This window comes from Sinocyclocheilus grahami, unplaced genomic scaffold (genome assembly GCF_001515645.1).
Source record: "Sinocyclocheilus grahami isolate Dianchi unplaced genomic scaffold, SAMN03320097.WGS_v1.1 scaffold579.1, whole genome shotgun sequence".
NCBI classification, from domain to species: Eukaryota; Metazoa; Chordata; class Actinopteri; order Cypriniformes; family Cyprinidae; genus Sinocyclocheilus; species Sinocyclocheilus grahami.
The window spans coordinates 908,136-926,026 of NW_015505758.1; the positions used below are offsets into that span (position 1 = coordinate 908,136).

Consider the following 17,891-nt stretch of genomic DNA (forward strand, 5'->3'; position numbering starts at 1 on the left):
ATTATCGTTAAATGTTTCTAAAATGTTTATATTCCGAGGTAGATTGCTGGCAACAGCCATTTTAGGACAGCTCAGATTTGGCCTTAGTGACTTAGGAGTCCTCTTCACTACTCCTAACGTTTCACAGATTTAGGAGCTCATTTTAGCGCTAAAACGCTTTGTGAAATAGTCTTAGAACAAAAATGTAGGAGTTCTAAATTTAGGACTGACACGCCCATTCTTTTTAAGATTTTCTCCTAAATGGGCGAGTTATGAGCTACTTTTAGCCTTAAGATGTTTTGTGAATAGGGCCCTGCTTTGTTTACAGCGGTAACCCAGGAAACACTATATCATTGCTGTTCATCAGTGCCACCTGCTGTCAGAGAGTGAATCTGCGTCTCATTCAGCTCGTCTGCTGTTTCGTTCAGATATGTTTTATGTAGTATAGTTTCACAAAACTAAAGTCAGACCATTCTTTTTTTGCTTCATATTGCGAAGTTACTAAATATCATGTTGCATGAAGATATTTTGTAAATTTCCTACTGTAAATATATGAATACTTAATTTTTGATTAGTAATATGCTAAGAATTCATTTGGACAACTTTAAAGGCGATTTTCTCAATATTTAGGTTTTTTTGCACCCTCAGAATTCAGATTTTCAAATAGTTGTATCTCGGCCAAATATTGTCCTATCCTAACAAACCAAACATCAATGGAAAGCTTATTTATTCATCTCAATTTCGAAAAATGTACCCTTCTGACTGGTTTTGTGGTCCAGGGTCACAAATGTTTGTGTGACATCCTGTCTGCTTGGAAGTCTTCATCTGGTTGATATATATTGTGTTAGAGAGAGAATATAATCAGTGCTTTTTTTGTATATTTAATACCTTTTTTTTAAATATCTTTTTAAAAATGTATTTTAATTTTTGCTTTGAATTCATCAGCGAGAAATCATTAAGTGTGTGGAATTATATTGCGTTAGAAGTCTGTCTCTTTGGTCTATGATTTAGAAGACTTGTTTCCTTATTCCTGGTATGTAAACTGCAGTCTGTGAATTCATTGACTTGTCAGCAAGGAAGCTCCTTCTGTTTTGGACACAGTCGAAGATATATTTTTGTTTGTGTGAACCAGTTATATAGTGTCTTGTTTGCAAGATGTCACGTCTGTGTGTCTATGAAGTTACCGCATGAAATGGAAATTCACCCGATCAGTTTTCTAAATGCGCCTTAATGAGCTTATTGTGAACAATTCATCCTTACAGCTTCATTTAACTTTCTATTTTTGAGATTTTTAATCAATGTCACGTACACTGAAAAAAAAAAATTGGTATAGAAGCATAATTTTAGAAATCATTACAAAGAAATGGCAAGTAAGAAAATATCTTTTTAAAAATGTGTTTAAATTTTTGCTTTGAATTCATCAGCGAGAAATCATTAAGTGTGTGGAATTATATTGCGTTAGAAGTCTGTCTCTTTGGTCTATGATTTAGAAGACTTGTTTCCTTATTCCTGGTATGTAAACTGCAGTCTGTGAATTCATTGACTTGTCAGCAAGGAAGCTCCTTCTGTTTTGGACACAGTCGAAGATATATTTTTGTTTGTGTGAACCAGTTATATAGTGTCTTGTTTGCAAGGTGTCACTTCTGTGTGTCTATGAAGTTACCGCATGAAATGGAAATTCACCCGATCAGTTTTCTAAATGCGCCTTAATGAGCTTATTGTGAACATTTCATCCTTACAGCTTCATTTAACTTTCTATTTTTTAGATTTTTAATCAATGTCACGTACACTGAAAAAAAAATTTGGTATAGAAGCATAATTTTAGAAATCATTACAAAGAAATGGCAAGTAAGACATTGAATTAAACATCAAATTTAAAATGTGTTTTCTTGTAAAATGTACTCCAATAATGTTTTAATTGGAACTTTAAAAATTTTTTAAAAATTTTACACGTGTATATTTTGTTTTTAATAATCACACTCCGAAACAATTAGTTACGTTAGTAATGTACATTAGGCTGATCATTATCGTGAAATAAAGCACACCCATTGTCCTTCTATTATCCAGTTTATTAATGACTAATTCACTGTACATGAGTTCACGTAATGCAAACTACTTATTATATTAACAAACATATGGCCTTGAAATAGTGGTTTAAGCCGAAATTACAATGGGCGAAGGGACCACAGAGTGAAATGAGAGATGTGCAACTGTCCAGTGGAGAATTAATAGAAATTATATTAAGAACATGTGAGAATAAATCTGTTCTCAGATACCAAAGATAACAAGAACTCAGCATCCACTCTCTTTTCTCTCGGAATCGCTCAGAACGGAATACTCTTCTTCGGTGTTTGTTTACACTGGTTTTCGAAACAGCGCCACCACTCTTTGCCTTTCTGTGCAACAGCAGCTGCTCCAAGCATGTGATCTAAGCTCAAATCTGATTAGACATCCCGTTTCATCGCGGAGCGACGAGAAAAAAATTGTTGCTTGTTCATGCCACGAATGATCGCGCCTGGTGTGAATAGCCCCATAGGGATCTATTGTTTCGATTCAAAAGCGTCATCGCACCGAACATTCGTCCCGAATTTTCGCGTTCAGTGTGAAAAGCCCTTAACACAACAAATAAAAGAATATTTTACCACAGAATATTGCGATCGACCAATCAGAATTAGGGATTCCCAAGAGCTGTATAATACACTATCATTTAGACACTCCCTTCTGTGTTTTACTTGTGAAAAGTGTATCAGAAGTCTTTGTTGTCTTGATGATGCATGTGTCAGTGAGAAACGATCTGAGATGTGAATGAGTCATTGGTTACACACACTTCAATCAGAAGGTTAGGGAAAGAATGAGGACATATGTCATAGGGAATACAGAAAAAGAGGGACATATAAGGAGAAAGTAAGGGATGTGTTTTCCAGTTATTTTCAAGCTGCCAGAAGAGCTGAGACAGGATCTGACATGCCACAATACAAGCTGGAATATGTGCGTGTGTGTGTGTGTTCATTCCTCGCTTTCTACGAGACTCTGTTTGCTTTGTGGGGAGGGAAGTCGAAGAGAGGTGGAAAACAGTTTCAGTCCTAGTTGAAACTGACTGCTGCGTCTGTGTTTTCAAGGACAATGCGATCACACCCACTCACACCCCCCTCCCCCCAGCGGACTAAAATCACCACGGCATATGCACACCCCGCTGCTGTTGTCCCTCTCTTAACTGATTCTGTGTAGTGGACACACATTTCCTATTGTTCAGTTAACCACTAGGCAGACAGCTGCAAATATTTCCTCTCTCTCGGTCTCGCACATACACACAGAGGGAGAGAGAGCGGTTGTGAGCTGGTTGTGGGTTGAGTTAGCTGCCTGAATCATCGGGGGGGGGAGCTTTTCCTATTCTGCTGTTTTGTACATTTTGGCCTTGACTCCTGCTTGCTTCCATTTCAATCCTGCTCTCATGATAGCCACTGTTTGTTTTTCGGGATTCTTTTTTCACTCTTGGATCATTGTGCTTTTGCGGTCTCCTTAAAATAGTTGTTCTGTGTTTAGTGGATGTCTAGAAATCTCAGTTGTGTTTTTGCTTTATGCAGTGGCATTGTTGCGAATGTTAGGAAGTTTCTATCCCTGCAGAGCTAGGATTCAAGGCACAGATTGGTTTTATATTAGGTCTTCGATTCGGTATTCAGTTAAAGACCCCTGTTTTTGAGTGCTTTGACGAGCTGTTAAGAAACTTGTGTTCTTTATTTTAAAGGAATATTCTACCTAAAAATTAGGGATGCACCGATGTGAAAATTTTGGCCGATACCGATAACCGATTACTCTTTATTTTTGAAAGCCGATAACCGATATGTTGGCCGATAAATCTATATCCAAATTGTTATATACTTTTTGAGAGCCTGATTACAAAAAAGGTCTCATCATTAAAAGCCACATCCCAAACACTTCAACATAAGCAGCCTAGTTTGAACGGTGTACGTTTTAAAAATATTTTTACTCTCCCATTACCAAATTTAGTCATAAAAAAGTCTTACAAATAAATAAAATAATGCATAAATAATGCAAACAAGTCACTGGACATCATTACACATGTAAAGAATCAAAATGAATGCGCCATAGATCAATAAAATAATTTTGGTTATTCACTCACCCATATGATGTTATTGTATGCAACACGCACTAAGAGATTTTGAAGAATGTTCATGCTGTTCTTTTCCTTGCAGCAAAGCCTAAAGTGATCAAAGACTACCAAGTTCTACTAAGAAATTGCCTTAAAATGGTCCATATGACTCATGTGTTATAGTTCCGTTTTATGCAGCCGTTACAACTGTCAATATTTACTTGCGTTGCTCCAAAGTCTTTTCAAGCCATACATTTTAAGCTGAAATTTAAGTTCATTATTCATGGATAATCTTCCCATTAGTCAAAGCTTTTATCTTTCATTTGTGCTTTCACATAGGGCTGGGCGATATAGCTAAAAATATTATCAACGATATAATATTTCATATCGTTCGGTATTGATAATTATTGAAATTTTTTTATAACCTTTTTTTTTAAACAAAGAACAATAAAAAATGTTTAAATTTAACCACTGCATTTTTAAATTAACCCAATTTGAGACAAACAACAAATATTTTTTTGTTTTAACAATCACACACAAAATAAAAATTAAACAAATATCTTATTTCTAAGGTTTTATATGCAGATTAAATAGGTCTCAAGGAAACTTTTTACATCCCGAGGCCACAGAAGGGTGCAATGAGCAAAATAATGTGCATTTAAAAATTGCATAAACAATTATGAACAAAACAGCATCATGTATTTATGCTTTGCTTAATCCAAAGAGCCGAAGCGCCATTCACACAGATTGCATTTAAAAACATGAGACGCAGTGAAAAGGAATAAACCTCCACAAATTCGTGACGTGTTTTCTAAAAGTTTAAACCGTTTTAACTTTGCATGGCTTTCTATACATCTCTTCTGTGAGACGCGAGTTCAGCAGTCATATTTGTCCTGTGTGAATGGCTTGGTTTCGGTTTTAATCTTATCTTTATCTTCTTTAGCAATTATCTTCTCCGCATTGAGCTTCTATATTTCTCGAATATTTTGAATGAATAACACAGCAGCGGTGCATCTCGTGGGCTAGACTAACAAAACATTAAAATGCAACAATGTCACTTACATCATTATCACCGCATCTCGCATGCCACTGATGACGCTCCCTGATGCACACGTTACATTCAAATGCAAATATTTATTTTAAATTCGACTAATATTCATTCTTTATTCACAATCTCCTCACCACAGGCAGGCACAGCACTCATTTCAGCATGTGTTTGTGTGTGCTGTCTGCGTCACTCATAGCACGTGCCTATATCGTGCGCTATATCAAAAAATGTTCTATCGTTATTGAAGAAGGTGTACCGTCGAAAAATATCGATACCGTGTTATCGCCCAGGCCTACTTTCACATATTCAATCTTAGTTTGCCTTTACTTTTTAATATGAGAGACGTGAAGGATGCAAGTCGTGTGAATTGGATGCAGACAAGAGAGTTTGGCTGTCACTGGAGATAGGGCTGGACAATAATTCAATATCAATATGTATCGCGATGTAATTCTTTTCAATAACGGTGATATGATTTTTAAACACATTTCCGATATTTCGATATACATTACCAGTGTTTCCCATACATTGATTTATTTGTGGCGTTTGACTTTGTTGAATAAACATGAGCACTGCACGTTTCAAAATCAAAACGTGGCACGGGTGTTTTATATGAATGTATTTCTGAAGGGAACCGACTGTCTTCAGATAAGTTTCGATGACATTTTCATTTGATCCGATAAAGTAGCATTCATGAGTGGAGCTGCTTTGATTACAGCCATTACTGGGCAAACCGCAAGTTCTACCACTCTCAGTGCACCTCCTGCTGGCGGACAATCAGTTTTTCAATTTTCAATAAGCCCGTCTCCAGCAACATGTTTCTGTTGTTGCTCTTTTTTTTTTCTGCAGCAACTCGGAGCACTTTTCATGTTCTTTATCCTGGCTGAAGCACATTTGTTTCAATCTATAACAATAATCAGCCACCCTACATTACCAGTCAAAGGTTTTTGAACGGTAAGATTTTTAAGTTTTTTTTGTTTTTTTTTAAGAATTTCTCTTCTGCTCACAAAGTCTGCATTTATTTGATCCAAAGTATAGCAAAAATAGTAAAATGTAGAAATATTTTCTATTTGAATATATTTTAATGTAATTTATTCCTGTGATCAAAGTTTTATGTGAGGTGTCATAGACTTGGCAAATTCATTTTTCATAAGTTTGTATGCACAGACATCTGTTGTGGGCGTTCTTGGCAGTTTTTACAAGGCTTTTTAAAATAGAGTTCGTATCGATATCGGAATTATATCGTATCGACCAAAATTAAGAAATATATTGTGATATAAATTTTGGCCATATTGTCCAGCCCTAACTGGAGATGCTTGAAATACTTGATTTCAAGCTATGCTGCACTATATCCACTTTGCCCCTTTTTTTTTTTTTTTTTTTTTTTTGGAGAATGATTTCCAGTGTGTACAAATTTACCGGATTACTGAGTGCACTGCTGGTTACATTTCTTTATTCATAATTTAACGGCTTATTAATTTGTGAAACATACTACATTGGAATTAAAGAATCAATAACGTTTTATCTGAAGTATAAATCTGTTTATTTTACTAATTTATTTTATCAAGTTCAAATTGATTCATTTTCAAATTATTTCAAATTTTTAGTAAACACTGTGAAAAAAATATGCATTCCATTGAAGATATAATGCTGCTTTTGATTTCTGGGGGATTTTGGTTATCAAGTTTGCCTGTTTATTATCAGTTGTTTTGTTGCAGTTTTGGAATTTTGTTTTTACATTTGGCCCATTCATCTTTGTGCACGAGTAGGGTTGGGTACTGAAACCCGGTACCAATATGGCACCTGTACCTATGGAACTGGTATGTACTAGAACCGAATCAGAACGCAGATTTCGGTGCCTCATTTCGTTGCCATACCTGAGCGATGAAATATTTGTCCTCTGGTTCTCCGAAACGGACATAAGCATCATCATCACCGGCACCGCACGTGAAAAATAATTCCCGTAATAATTCAGGAGCGTGTGAATGCAGTAATTACACTTGCTCTGATGGCAGCAGGTAGCCTTCCGTTAACTAAGCTAAACATGCTTAAATTAAAATGCCTAAAGCTAAACCTCCCTTGTATTCACTTTTCTAAACCTGTTGCCCAACAAAAGAGAACATTATAAGCTTTTTACTCCACAACACCAGTCAAATGCTTTCATTTGTGATCTGATGTGGCTTCTTGTCACGGAATGAGGCAGAAAATATGTTCCATAGGCTACTTTAAAAATAATACATTGACTAGCAATGGATTATAAATATACTTAAAGGCACAATATGTAAGTTTTCGCCGCTAGAGGGCGCGTATTCAAAACAAAGAAAGAAAGAAACAAAGGTGTAATTTGATGACGCTGTGACTGAGTGTGGAATCATGGGAGTTGTGGTCTTCATCCCCACAGCTGATGCAATCTGACAGGACTCGGGTAGAAATCATGTTCATGGATGAGCTAATGATTTATTAACGTAGTAGAATGAAGCCGGGTGAGGCTGAAAGCCGTCGAAGCGAAGCGAGGCCGATGAACCAGAGCGTGAACAGCACTGCTTTACCACACATACTCATGGCTCGAATGCAGCGGAGCTTTTATTATGCCACAGTTGACTGCTTCCGCTCCTTCCGGTCGTGAGTATGTGGGGTAAAGCAGTGCTGTTTTTTCACACTAGATACATTTGAAAGTTCTGTTATAATGCTACTCTGTGCGGTCCTCACCAGTCTAATAAAACACAACATATTAAAGCTTCTTTGGTGTTTCCATGTTTTCGGAAATCGAGGGGTTATGACGTCATTGGCAGGCGACACAATGACACTATGGACACGGTCCGTGTCACTAGTTAAAATCGCTTATTTCTCTAGATTTAAACATTCTTCGAAACATTTAGGATAATGTAAGTACACAAGTCAGCAAAATATATAACACTTTTCTAGTGGTTTTTGGATATTTTAATAAAAAAATCTTACATTGTGCCTTTAATTATTATGAAAATACCAGAGATGGCTTGAATAACACCGATAAACTATGTGTCGCAGTAGAGTTTTTATTGTCTTTGTTTTATCATTTGAAAACTTTTATATGTTCTGTTTACTCAGTTACAGCTATAATAGCTATGCCTTTGTCCATATTTGATATAAGGGATTTCCTGGAGGGTCATGAGTTCCGCTACTTCTGTGACTGGATATGTGGATTTTCTGTGCTAGGGCGCCCTCTGGCATCCAGTATGAATGAAACGGACATCATGTGTTTATAGTGCTAATGGCCAATCCATCATTTTTTGGGGAATTTTTATTTATTTTTTAATAAGTAACGGTTTAGGCACCGGAACCATTTTAAAAGTAGGCCTATCGTTTTGGCACCGGTATCAAAAAAAAAACCAAACGATACCCAACCTTATGCACAAGTTATTTTTTGATTATCTTTTGAAGTGAAGCATAATGATTCATGGACAAGGGCAGGTACAGGTAAGGGCTTATTTCTCTTTCACTTTGACTCGGTGGTGGAAAGAGTACTGAAAAAATATATTCAAGTAAAAGTACCATTTACCTTCCAAAAAATGTAGTGTGAGTAGAGTAAAAGTACTTGTCCAAAAATACTACTTGATTAAGAGTAAAAGAGTAGCCTATTTAAAAGTACTCATGAGTATTGAGTAGTGAGTACTGAGCTGTGGATTCTACCCCCTCATAATAAACGCTGTACACCGCAATTTATACATTTTAAAAACGTTGTACATTCTGTAATTCACATGATCTTATTTGTCATAAAGAATGAAGAGTATCTTTCATCCAGCAGTTTTAATTTTGACTGCCAACTCTTTAAAATACATCAAAACAGCACGGAAACAGTATTCAGTCGAAGAAAAGATTAAAGTTATTCTCAGTACAATCATCCCCATTTAAATCATAAAGTTTGAAAAAATGGATTTAAAATCATGGGTAAGGCCACTGAGACGGCATGCTGCTGTTGCACATAAAATATTAATGTTTAGAACAGTGCAAATACAAACACCATTAGAAACTCGTAGTTCAGCATCACACACCATGATATGGGTTAAAATGAGAGCCCATTTCTCTCCAAAACGGTGCCAGTTTTTAGCGTTTTGCAATAAAGAAATAAAAATAACTCAACTTGATAATTTGTTACAATTTTAACATAAATGCACATTGTTCTAGAAGGATGGCAAATTCATGCCATACCTTTTACACATTTACTCGAATTGTTATGCTGATAATACAATTTGTAAGGAAAAATGAAATAGCAAGGTATTTCTGGGGAAACTGTTTCAAAGGAAAACACACACACACACACACGGTGAATCAGCAGCATCCACAACTGAACGGAACAAAAAGTGTTGAAATTTAAAATTGTTTATGCGCGAGTGCACTTGCTAATTGAAGGCGGATTGTATAAAATGAATTTAAAAAAAAACGTTTATTAACGAGCTGCAGTTTTATTACATCACACGCTGGCACAGATGCAGTATATTAACGCCACGGGTCATCAATAAGGTGCAGATTGGTGCTCAATTTGTGTTTCCAACACACTTTTTCACAGTACGCATCACGCGCTCAAACTCATCAAAAGTCAACAAGTTCCACAAGCAATAACGACTTCGTTGGCGGTTAAAGTTTTCCATGCACAATTTGATTTGACGAAAGTCACGAGACCTATTACTCTATCCAATCACGTTGATGGATAAAAATACAATTAAAATAAGCATGTAACGACCACAAACGGAGGAAAATAGCGGAGTAAAAGTACCGATACATCACTTAAAATGTACTCGAGTAAAAGTACACAATTTTTTAATTACTCAAAAAAGTACAATTACTGATAAAAACTACTTAATTACTGTAACGTGAGTATTTGTAATTCGTTACTTCACACCCCTGCTTTGACTTAACCGTAATAAACCATAAAAAAACAAAAAAGGAAATTTAGTTGGAAATGATCGGAAAAATATCTCTTAGGTTAATTTCTAACTTTCTTCCCTTTACGTGTCTTTATTGTAAGGTAATAGAGATTGTGTAAAGCCACCATGCCCTCTGTTTCTTTGTAGTTTTTCCAAGGAACCTTTTAAACCTCTCTCAACCTGTAGCTCGAATTGATTCCGCTTCCCGTATGACATCAGTCTTGTTTCAGAATACATCTCTCTGCTGAGATCAGTGCTCAGATCAGCTCTCCAGAGCTCCAGAGTTCCCCCCCGCCCCCCCATCTGCTGTTCACACGTAGTGTTTGCACCCCACCCAGATCACTGGCGCTAATGAGCAAATGCTGTGTGAACTCACAGAAGTAGTTATTTATACACTACGTTACTGATATCCTGATAAGTTCCACATCTAACAATGGAGCTTCTATGTTTAACAGCGAATAATAAAAGCTGTCCTCTGAGCCTTCAGAGTAGCATCTCCAGCTGTTTTATAAAATTCACTGTAGATGTTGGTTATTAATAGTCTTATTTTAAAACCAGTTAAGGGTGAAGATGCAGTGAGCAGATACTGCCTACAAAGTTTTTTTTTTTTTTTCCCTTTTGGACCTGTCAGTATTTTCTGAAGCTATATTATTTTAAATGTTATGATTCAGTACTTTGGTTTATCTAAAAGTGCTATGATATTACTATTCATCAAGGTCATTCACCATGGTAAGCTGTTCAAACTTGAACATTGAAGTAGGCTACTTTATAAATATGATTCCATTTTTAAATGTACCATGGTACTGCTGCAGTGCTATTTAGTAATGGCTTAATCATTAAAACACTGAGCTTGTTTCCAGTTGTCAGACAGTGAAATGGCCTCCAGAAAGGCCAGCACAGCAGAACGGACAGCTTCTTTAGTTGCGGTACGGTTTTGTGGAGCCACTTTTGATTTGAATAAACCTTGGCTCATTCCTTGTTGTGTCTGCACTCGTCGTTCCTGCCTCTACACGATCTCTTCTCACACAGCATCTGAATCACTCTCCTATCTGCGAGCTCGAAACAGGTCTGGTTTCCTCTGTGTTGTCACTCAGAGGTAGCAGCGCGATCACACCTGCGTCTGAAGTGCTTTGTTAGCACCTGACTCGCTAGCGTTGTTTTTTCAGTTTTCTCTCTCTCACGTTTCTTTTCTGTCTCTCTCGGTTACTGTTTCTCGATTTAGCTTACCGCATGGGTCACATGGTGCTCACCTTCTTAAGCTGTGTATTTGTTGTCTGCGTGGAGCGCATGTTTCTGTGTTTTCAGGGCACGTGTGGAGTGCGCAAGGTGCTCGATCTCATGATGTGCGAGTGTGTAACCCTGTCCTCTTTCTCTCAGTGTGTATGGAGCAGTGTGAGAATGCCGCATCTCTCCTGGCCTCTGTGCGAGAGCAGGAGATGCAGTTTGAGCGTCTGACTCGAGCTCTGGAGGAGGAGAGGAGGAGCGTGGGGCCCTCCGGTACCCTACCCCGCCCCCTCCCCACCCTGCAGGTAACACCCTCTCAGCCAATCACGCAGCAGCAGGGTTCCCCGCATCATCACCCTGCAATATCTCACCCTTGCCGCATCACTCTGCACCAATGCGTCCTAGTTGGCACCTCAAGGAGCATGGCGATTAACCCATCCTTCACCGTTGTGTTCAGTGTCACCAGAACCCACTTTTTGCATCCTTTCCTCTTTTCATAATTCACCCACCCACCCTTTGTCATCATAATGCGCAGTTTATGGCGTGTGACATATACTTGGAATACTTCGTTTTTAAGTCACTTTTTTCACTTGCATGTTTCATCATGTCCCCAGTTTGTTTGTCACCATATAACCAAAAATTATTTTTTTTTTGAATGTCATCCATTTGGTTCTTACAAACGCATGTCTGTACATGTGTCATTAACCTGTCATGATGAGTGTTTTTCATCAAAGAGGAATTTTCCCGTTTACTCACTGTCCTCATGGTGAATGTCTCAGTTATCACTGAAACTTTCTCAACCCCAGAACCCCCTTCCGCTGATGTCTGTGAGCGGAGAGATAACAAACCGGTTTAGTAAGACGAGTCTCCCTTGTGTGTAGAGGATTTCAAAAAGCTCTATCTTATGGTGGAAATTGCTCAATGCGAACATGTTAAGTATCGTCTTTATCTCAGCTTTCTCAGTTTACTTCAGTGTTTAGACTAGAGAACTCCTCTGATTGGTTGCATGATTCTACTTAGACACGCCCCCTCCTTCAAGGGTGTCGACTGTGTGTGTGTGAGTTAAAATGATTTGAAGGTTTTATTCACAGCTAGACAGTCACATACACAAATTGTTTCTCTTGGCACTCGGATACATTAGACAATCATATCTCACAAAGTTGGAAGGAATACTAAAATAACTTATTTTAGTATTCATATACTATTATAGTATTTATAGATTTTTATTTTTTTTTAATTGGCTTTTGTTTCTGTATCATTTTAAGTTTTAGTAATTTGTGTGCTTTTGTCATTTAATTTTTTTTTATATATATATTTCTATATAACTTCAATTGTCAGTTTTAGTCATTTTAGTACTTCAACTTATTTCAATTAGTTGCCAGCATTTCTGAGGTTTTTAAGTTTAAGATTTTCATCTAATATGTATATTTTATTTCATTTCTGCTTTATTTCAATTACTGAAGACAATAGTTCTAATAGTTTAATAACACTGGTTTCAAAACCTTGTGACTTAATTCCTTACATGGAACATATTTTGCAGGATGGCTAGGTTGCACTTTATTTATTAGTTAAGTTTATTATAATAAATAGGGACTTGATTTTATTTAATAGAGACTTAGTTGTCCTAAAATAATATAAAGTTCCATAAAAGCAGACCAAACATGCTAGCCGCCAGATTAATTGATTTAATTTGATTTAATTGAAAAGCTTTCAATCTGTCATAGCTCCAATGTCATTTGCACTTGTTTACCTTTTAAATATGGAGTAAGAGAATCTGTGCTTGTCGAACTCGGTACAACACATCTTGATGCTCCACATTTGAATTCACCACACAAATGCGAATGATACTGAGAACTACGACAGAAGGATTGAACGCTCGGTCGGTTTATAATGCAAAACTACCATATGGCTTGAAGCGTTGAGTAAATAATAGAACTATTTTGAAAACAACTATTTCTCCCATTTTCTCTCAGGCACACTTAAACACACAGACAGACATTTATGTAAAGATAAGAAGCTGGTCTGCTTGGAATGTCACCATCATGTGTATCTGCTCTCGTCGGACATAGTTGTGTAGATATTAACATGCTGAGCAGGCTCTGTTCCTACCTGCTGACAGGTTCCCACAGGCCCGCCTGTCAGCTAAGATTACCATCTACTTTCACGGCTCCCTCTGTGGACGGGGAATAGTACAGCAGCCCACATCCCCTGGTTTGCGTGTAGAGGATTTGTGCTTTAAGTGGGAATGGTGCTGCATGCCATTGTCATGTAAAAGCATGAGTAATATTATCTGGTAGCGGTGAACCCCCTTCTCTCATTCCTGGCATTCATTTATCTGTCCATTTCCGCAATAATGTCATGTTTGTCTTGTGCAATGGTCTCATTAACTTAAGTCATTTATTTAGTTTCAAGTGTTCTTTATTCCTATGCATCCTTTGCATGAACATCATAAGATAATGTTTATACATTGCCGTATTTACTCAAGGTCCTGCTACAATTTGTGGTATTTCTGAATGTTTAGCATTGTTCATTGACATGACCACTGGCCACATTGATGGCTTCATAGTCTCTTTTTTTATTTTTTATTTGTTGTAATTTTTTTCTCTCTCCATGTCTTTAGAACGGCCGTGTCACTGGTGATGCAGAGTTAGAACGGCTCAAATTACGTGAGGGATACATAAACGGGACTCAGGTTAGTATGGTGTGTTCGCAATGGATAATTTTCTTTACATGTTACAGTTGTGCAACTAGAATAATAATAATAATGACATTTTATTATTTTGATAATATTACACTAATAATAATAATATCACAAAGATTATTAAGATGATTGTCATTATAATTATAAAATATGTGACCCTGGACCACAAAACCAGTCAAGTCACTGGGGTATATTTGTGGCAATAGCCAAAAATAGGGTGTATGGGTCAAAATTATAGATTTTTCTTTTATGCCAAAACTCATTAGTATATTAAGTAAAGATCATGTTCCATGAAGATATTTTGTAAATTTCCTACTGTAAATATATTAACTTAATTTTTGATTAGTAATATACATTGCTAAGGGCTTCATTTGGACAACTTTAAAGGGGTCGTATGATGTTCCTAAAAAGACCATTATTTGGTGTAATGAAATGTTTATTCGGTTTAAGGTTAAAAAAACACATTATTTCTACATACTGTACATTGTTTCTCTTCTATGCCCCGCCTTTATGAAACGCGTCGATTTTTACAAATCTCATCGGTCTGAAAAGCGAGGTGTGCTCTGATTGGCCAGCTATCCAGTGCGTTGTGATTTGGCTGAATTCCTCAAGCGTGTGACGGAAATGTTATGTCCCTTACCATATTGTGATGCCTGCGGCAACCACATGTGACGACCCCGTGCTGGACTCCACTTCGTCCTCAGTGAAAGCCGATCCGGCGATCGACAGCGCGAAGTTGAAGTATTTCCTCAGCGACCAGCACGGATCAGCTCCAGGCATGACGAAGCGATATCGTCCTCTTTTGGAAGGCCAAACAAAGTAGTTTCGCTTTCACAAATGAAGCACACAGCGCCTTCACAACATTGCGGCGGCGGCAACAATACTACAGCGAGAATAAAAGTTACGCCGCCTTTCTTTGTGTGAACATTTGGGCGGCGTTATGCAAATTTTCCCAGATAGTGACGTAGGTATGTTGGGGGCGTGTTAGAACGAGCCGTTTTAGGTAGGTGTGGTTGACTCTTAACTTTTATAAAGACTATCTCTTTGGATTTGAGACTTTAGTCTTTGCAACTTTACAGATCTTCTTTATGCACCAAGAGCTTGTAACACTCCCAAAGAGAAAGGAAAAATTGAAAGATTTAAAAATTTAAAGGCGATTTTTCTCAATATTTTGATTTTTTTTGCACCGTCAGATTCCAGATTGTCAAACAGTTGTATCTGGGCCAAATATCGTCCTATCCTAACAAACCATACATCAATGGAAAGCTTATTTATTCAGCTTTCAGATGATGTATACATCTCAATTTCGAAAAATTGACCCTTATAACTGGTTTTGTGGTCCATGGTCTTATTATTATTATTATTATTATTATTATTATTATTATTATTGTTGTTGTTTTTGTTTTTTTAGAAAACACATTTACGTTTTTTTTGTAAACATTTTATTCAGGATTAAAGGTGTAATGTACATTGTATAAATTCAAATACTTATTCATTGTTCATCTGTTTTTATGCTTTGAAAAAGATGGAGCATTGACAGCACCGGTCTTAGGCTGTCCTTACTGTTGAACCCTGTGTGATACTCCTGCGCATATATTTTTCTTTCTGCACTAGCTTGTTATTGTGTCGTCATTAACGTGCACCTAAGAATGCTCCAGATGGTGTGTTTGTGTGAGTGGACACACTTCCTGTTCTTGGCTTATGTTCACTATTGTTCTTTATGCATGTGTCTGTGCTACAGTACAGGATGTTGGACCCTGGTCATATTGTTGAGTCGGTCACAGTCGAGGGGGACCCCCATGAGTCGATGCCAATTATTTCAGTTGAAACCAGTGATGATGGAACCACACATTATTCTTATTATTATTATTATTATTATTATTATTGTTGTTGTTTTTGTTTTTTTAGAAAACACATTTACGTTTTTTTTGTAAACATTTTATTCAGGATTAAAGGTGTAATGTACATTGTATAAATTCAAATACTTATTCATTGTTCATCTGTTTTTATGCTTTGAAAAAGATGGAGCATTGACAGCACCGGTCTTAGGCTGTCCTTACTGTTGAACCCTGTGTGATACTCCTGCGCATATATTTTTCTTTCTGCACTAGCTTGTTATTGTGTCGTCATTAACGTGCACCTAAGAATGCTCCAGATGGTGTGTTTGTGTGAGTGGACACACTTCCTGTTCTTGGCTTATGTTCACTATTGTTCTTTATGCATGTGTCTGTGCTACAGTACAGGATGTTGGACCCTGGTCATATTGTTGAGTCGGTCACAGTCGAGGGGGACCCCCATGAGTCGATGCCAATTATTTCAGTTGAAACCAGTGATGATGGAACCACACGTCGCACTGAGACTACAGTAAGTTTGCTGTAGATATGCCGTCTAATTTAACTTGCCACATTTTGTCAAGTATGACCGCTTGTCTTTGGAAAGATAAATGATGGCGCTTCCTCTTATCAGGTAAAGAAGGTCACAAAGATGACCACCACACGAACAGTCATTCCCTCAGTCTCCGACACACTTTCCCTGGATGGCACAGGTTCAGTCACTGGGATACCCAGTTATAATACCCCAATGGACCGTGTGTACAGGCCACCGGCTGGCCCCATGGACTACCCCACCACTACTGTCCCCCGTAACTACCACTATGGACCACCAGGTGGCTATGATGATTACCGCAGCGGCCCTCCTTCTGAAGTCTACGCCAGCCTCAACCGAGGGACACGAATGGATGACCGCTACAGGTCTGTGCCTGTTGCGTTTGCATTGGATGAGATCAAGCATTGTAGATGTACTAATTAATTTACCCGATTCTTTTTCTTTAGGCCTGTGGATGGCTATCGCACGCTGGACTCCGCCTATCGCACCCACAGCCGGCCGCAGTTGGACCCGTATGCAGCCCAGCCCCAGGTAGGACGTATGGGCAGTGCTATGGAGATCTCTGGCATGCAGCGCTTTGTACCAGAGCCATACGGCTTGGAGGATGATCAGAGGAGCCTGGGATACGACGAACCCGATTATGGCATGGGACCACCCATGCATTACAGCACAATGCCCCGGTTGGCACATGCACACCATGCCCCACCTCCACGCCGGACAGGGTAAGTGTATTCTGTTATACGGTAAGAAAATAATTTTGATTGGGAAATGTATTAAGGGAATAGTCCACCCAAAAATTACATTTACTCACCCTCATGTTGTTCCAAACCTGTGTGTCTGTCTGTCTTCTGTGAAACAAAAAGCATATTTTTTTAAATGTTGGTAAACAAACAATTTCAGATCCCATAGTACTTTTTTGATCCATGCTATGGAACGCTAATTGGAACTGTATGGTCTGGCTACCAACTTTCTTTAAAAATAAAGTCTTTTGCTTCCACAGAAGGCAGCGGTAAAAAATCGGTCAGTTTGAACTGCTGTATGTTTTGTGTAGGTCATATGAGGGCGCACTGGATGGTGATATGAGTGGTGCTGGCGATATGTATTATTGGGGAGGAGGTGCTCCGCTGGCTCAGGGAGAGAGAGGCAGCATGGCATCATTGGACAGCACTCTTCGTAAAGGCCCCGCCCCCACATCATGGAGGCAACCAGAACTTCCTGAAGTCATCGCTATGCTCAACTACCGCCTGGACCCTGTCAAAAGCAACGCTGCAGCATACTTGCAACATCTCACTTTTAAGAATGATAAGGTTAGTATGCACGTACACATTATGCTGGGTATTCCCGCCCACATAGCAGAATATTAAACGTCAAATAAAATACTGTTCAAAGGTTTGGGGTCAGTAGGTTTTTAATAAAAAAACAGTAGTATTGTGGAATCTTACAAAACGGTTTTCTCTCTTAATATATATAAAAAATAAAAAAAAAGCGAAGCTGTATTTTCAGCAGTCATTACTCCAGTTTTCAGTGTCACATTATCCTTCA

The 17,891-nt window shown here is 37.9% G+C and overlaps 1 protein-coding gene across 6 annotated transcripts in view; it reads left to right on the forward strand.

The window, feature by feature from the left end:
• The window catches only part of LOC107556814 (catenin delta-1), a 37,951-nt gene that overhangs the window by 8,116 nt on the left and 11,944 nt on the right, over positions 1 to 17,891 (forward strand). For 4 of the 6 annotated variants that reach the window (XM_016240036.1, XM_016240037.1, XM_016240038.1 and 1 more), the window contains exons 2-8: positions 11,417 to 11,568; positions 13,884 to 13,955; positions 15,706 to 15,814; positions 16,312 to 16,328; positions 16,431 to 16,714; positions 16,796 to 17,071; positions 17,401 to 17,656. In XM_016240036.1, coding sequence (XP_016095522.1) covers positions 11,422 to 11,568; positions 13,884 to 13,955; positions 15,706 to 15,814; positions 16,312 to 16,328; positions 16,431 to 16,714; positions 16,796 to 17,071; positions 17,401 to 17,656 — 1,161 coding nt within the window. In that variant the 5' untranslated portion in view covers positions 11,417 to 11,421. The remainder of the gene's footprint in view (positions 1 to 11,416; positions 11,569 to 13,883; positions 13,956 to 15,705; positions 15,815 to 16,311; positions 16,329 to 16,430; positions 16,715 to 16,795; positions 17,072 to 17,400; positions 17,657 to 17,891) is intronic. The other 2 variants (XM_016240040.1, XM_016240041.1) reach the window with 1 other exon arrangement.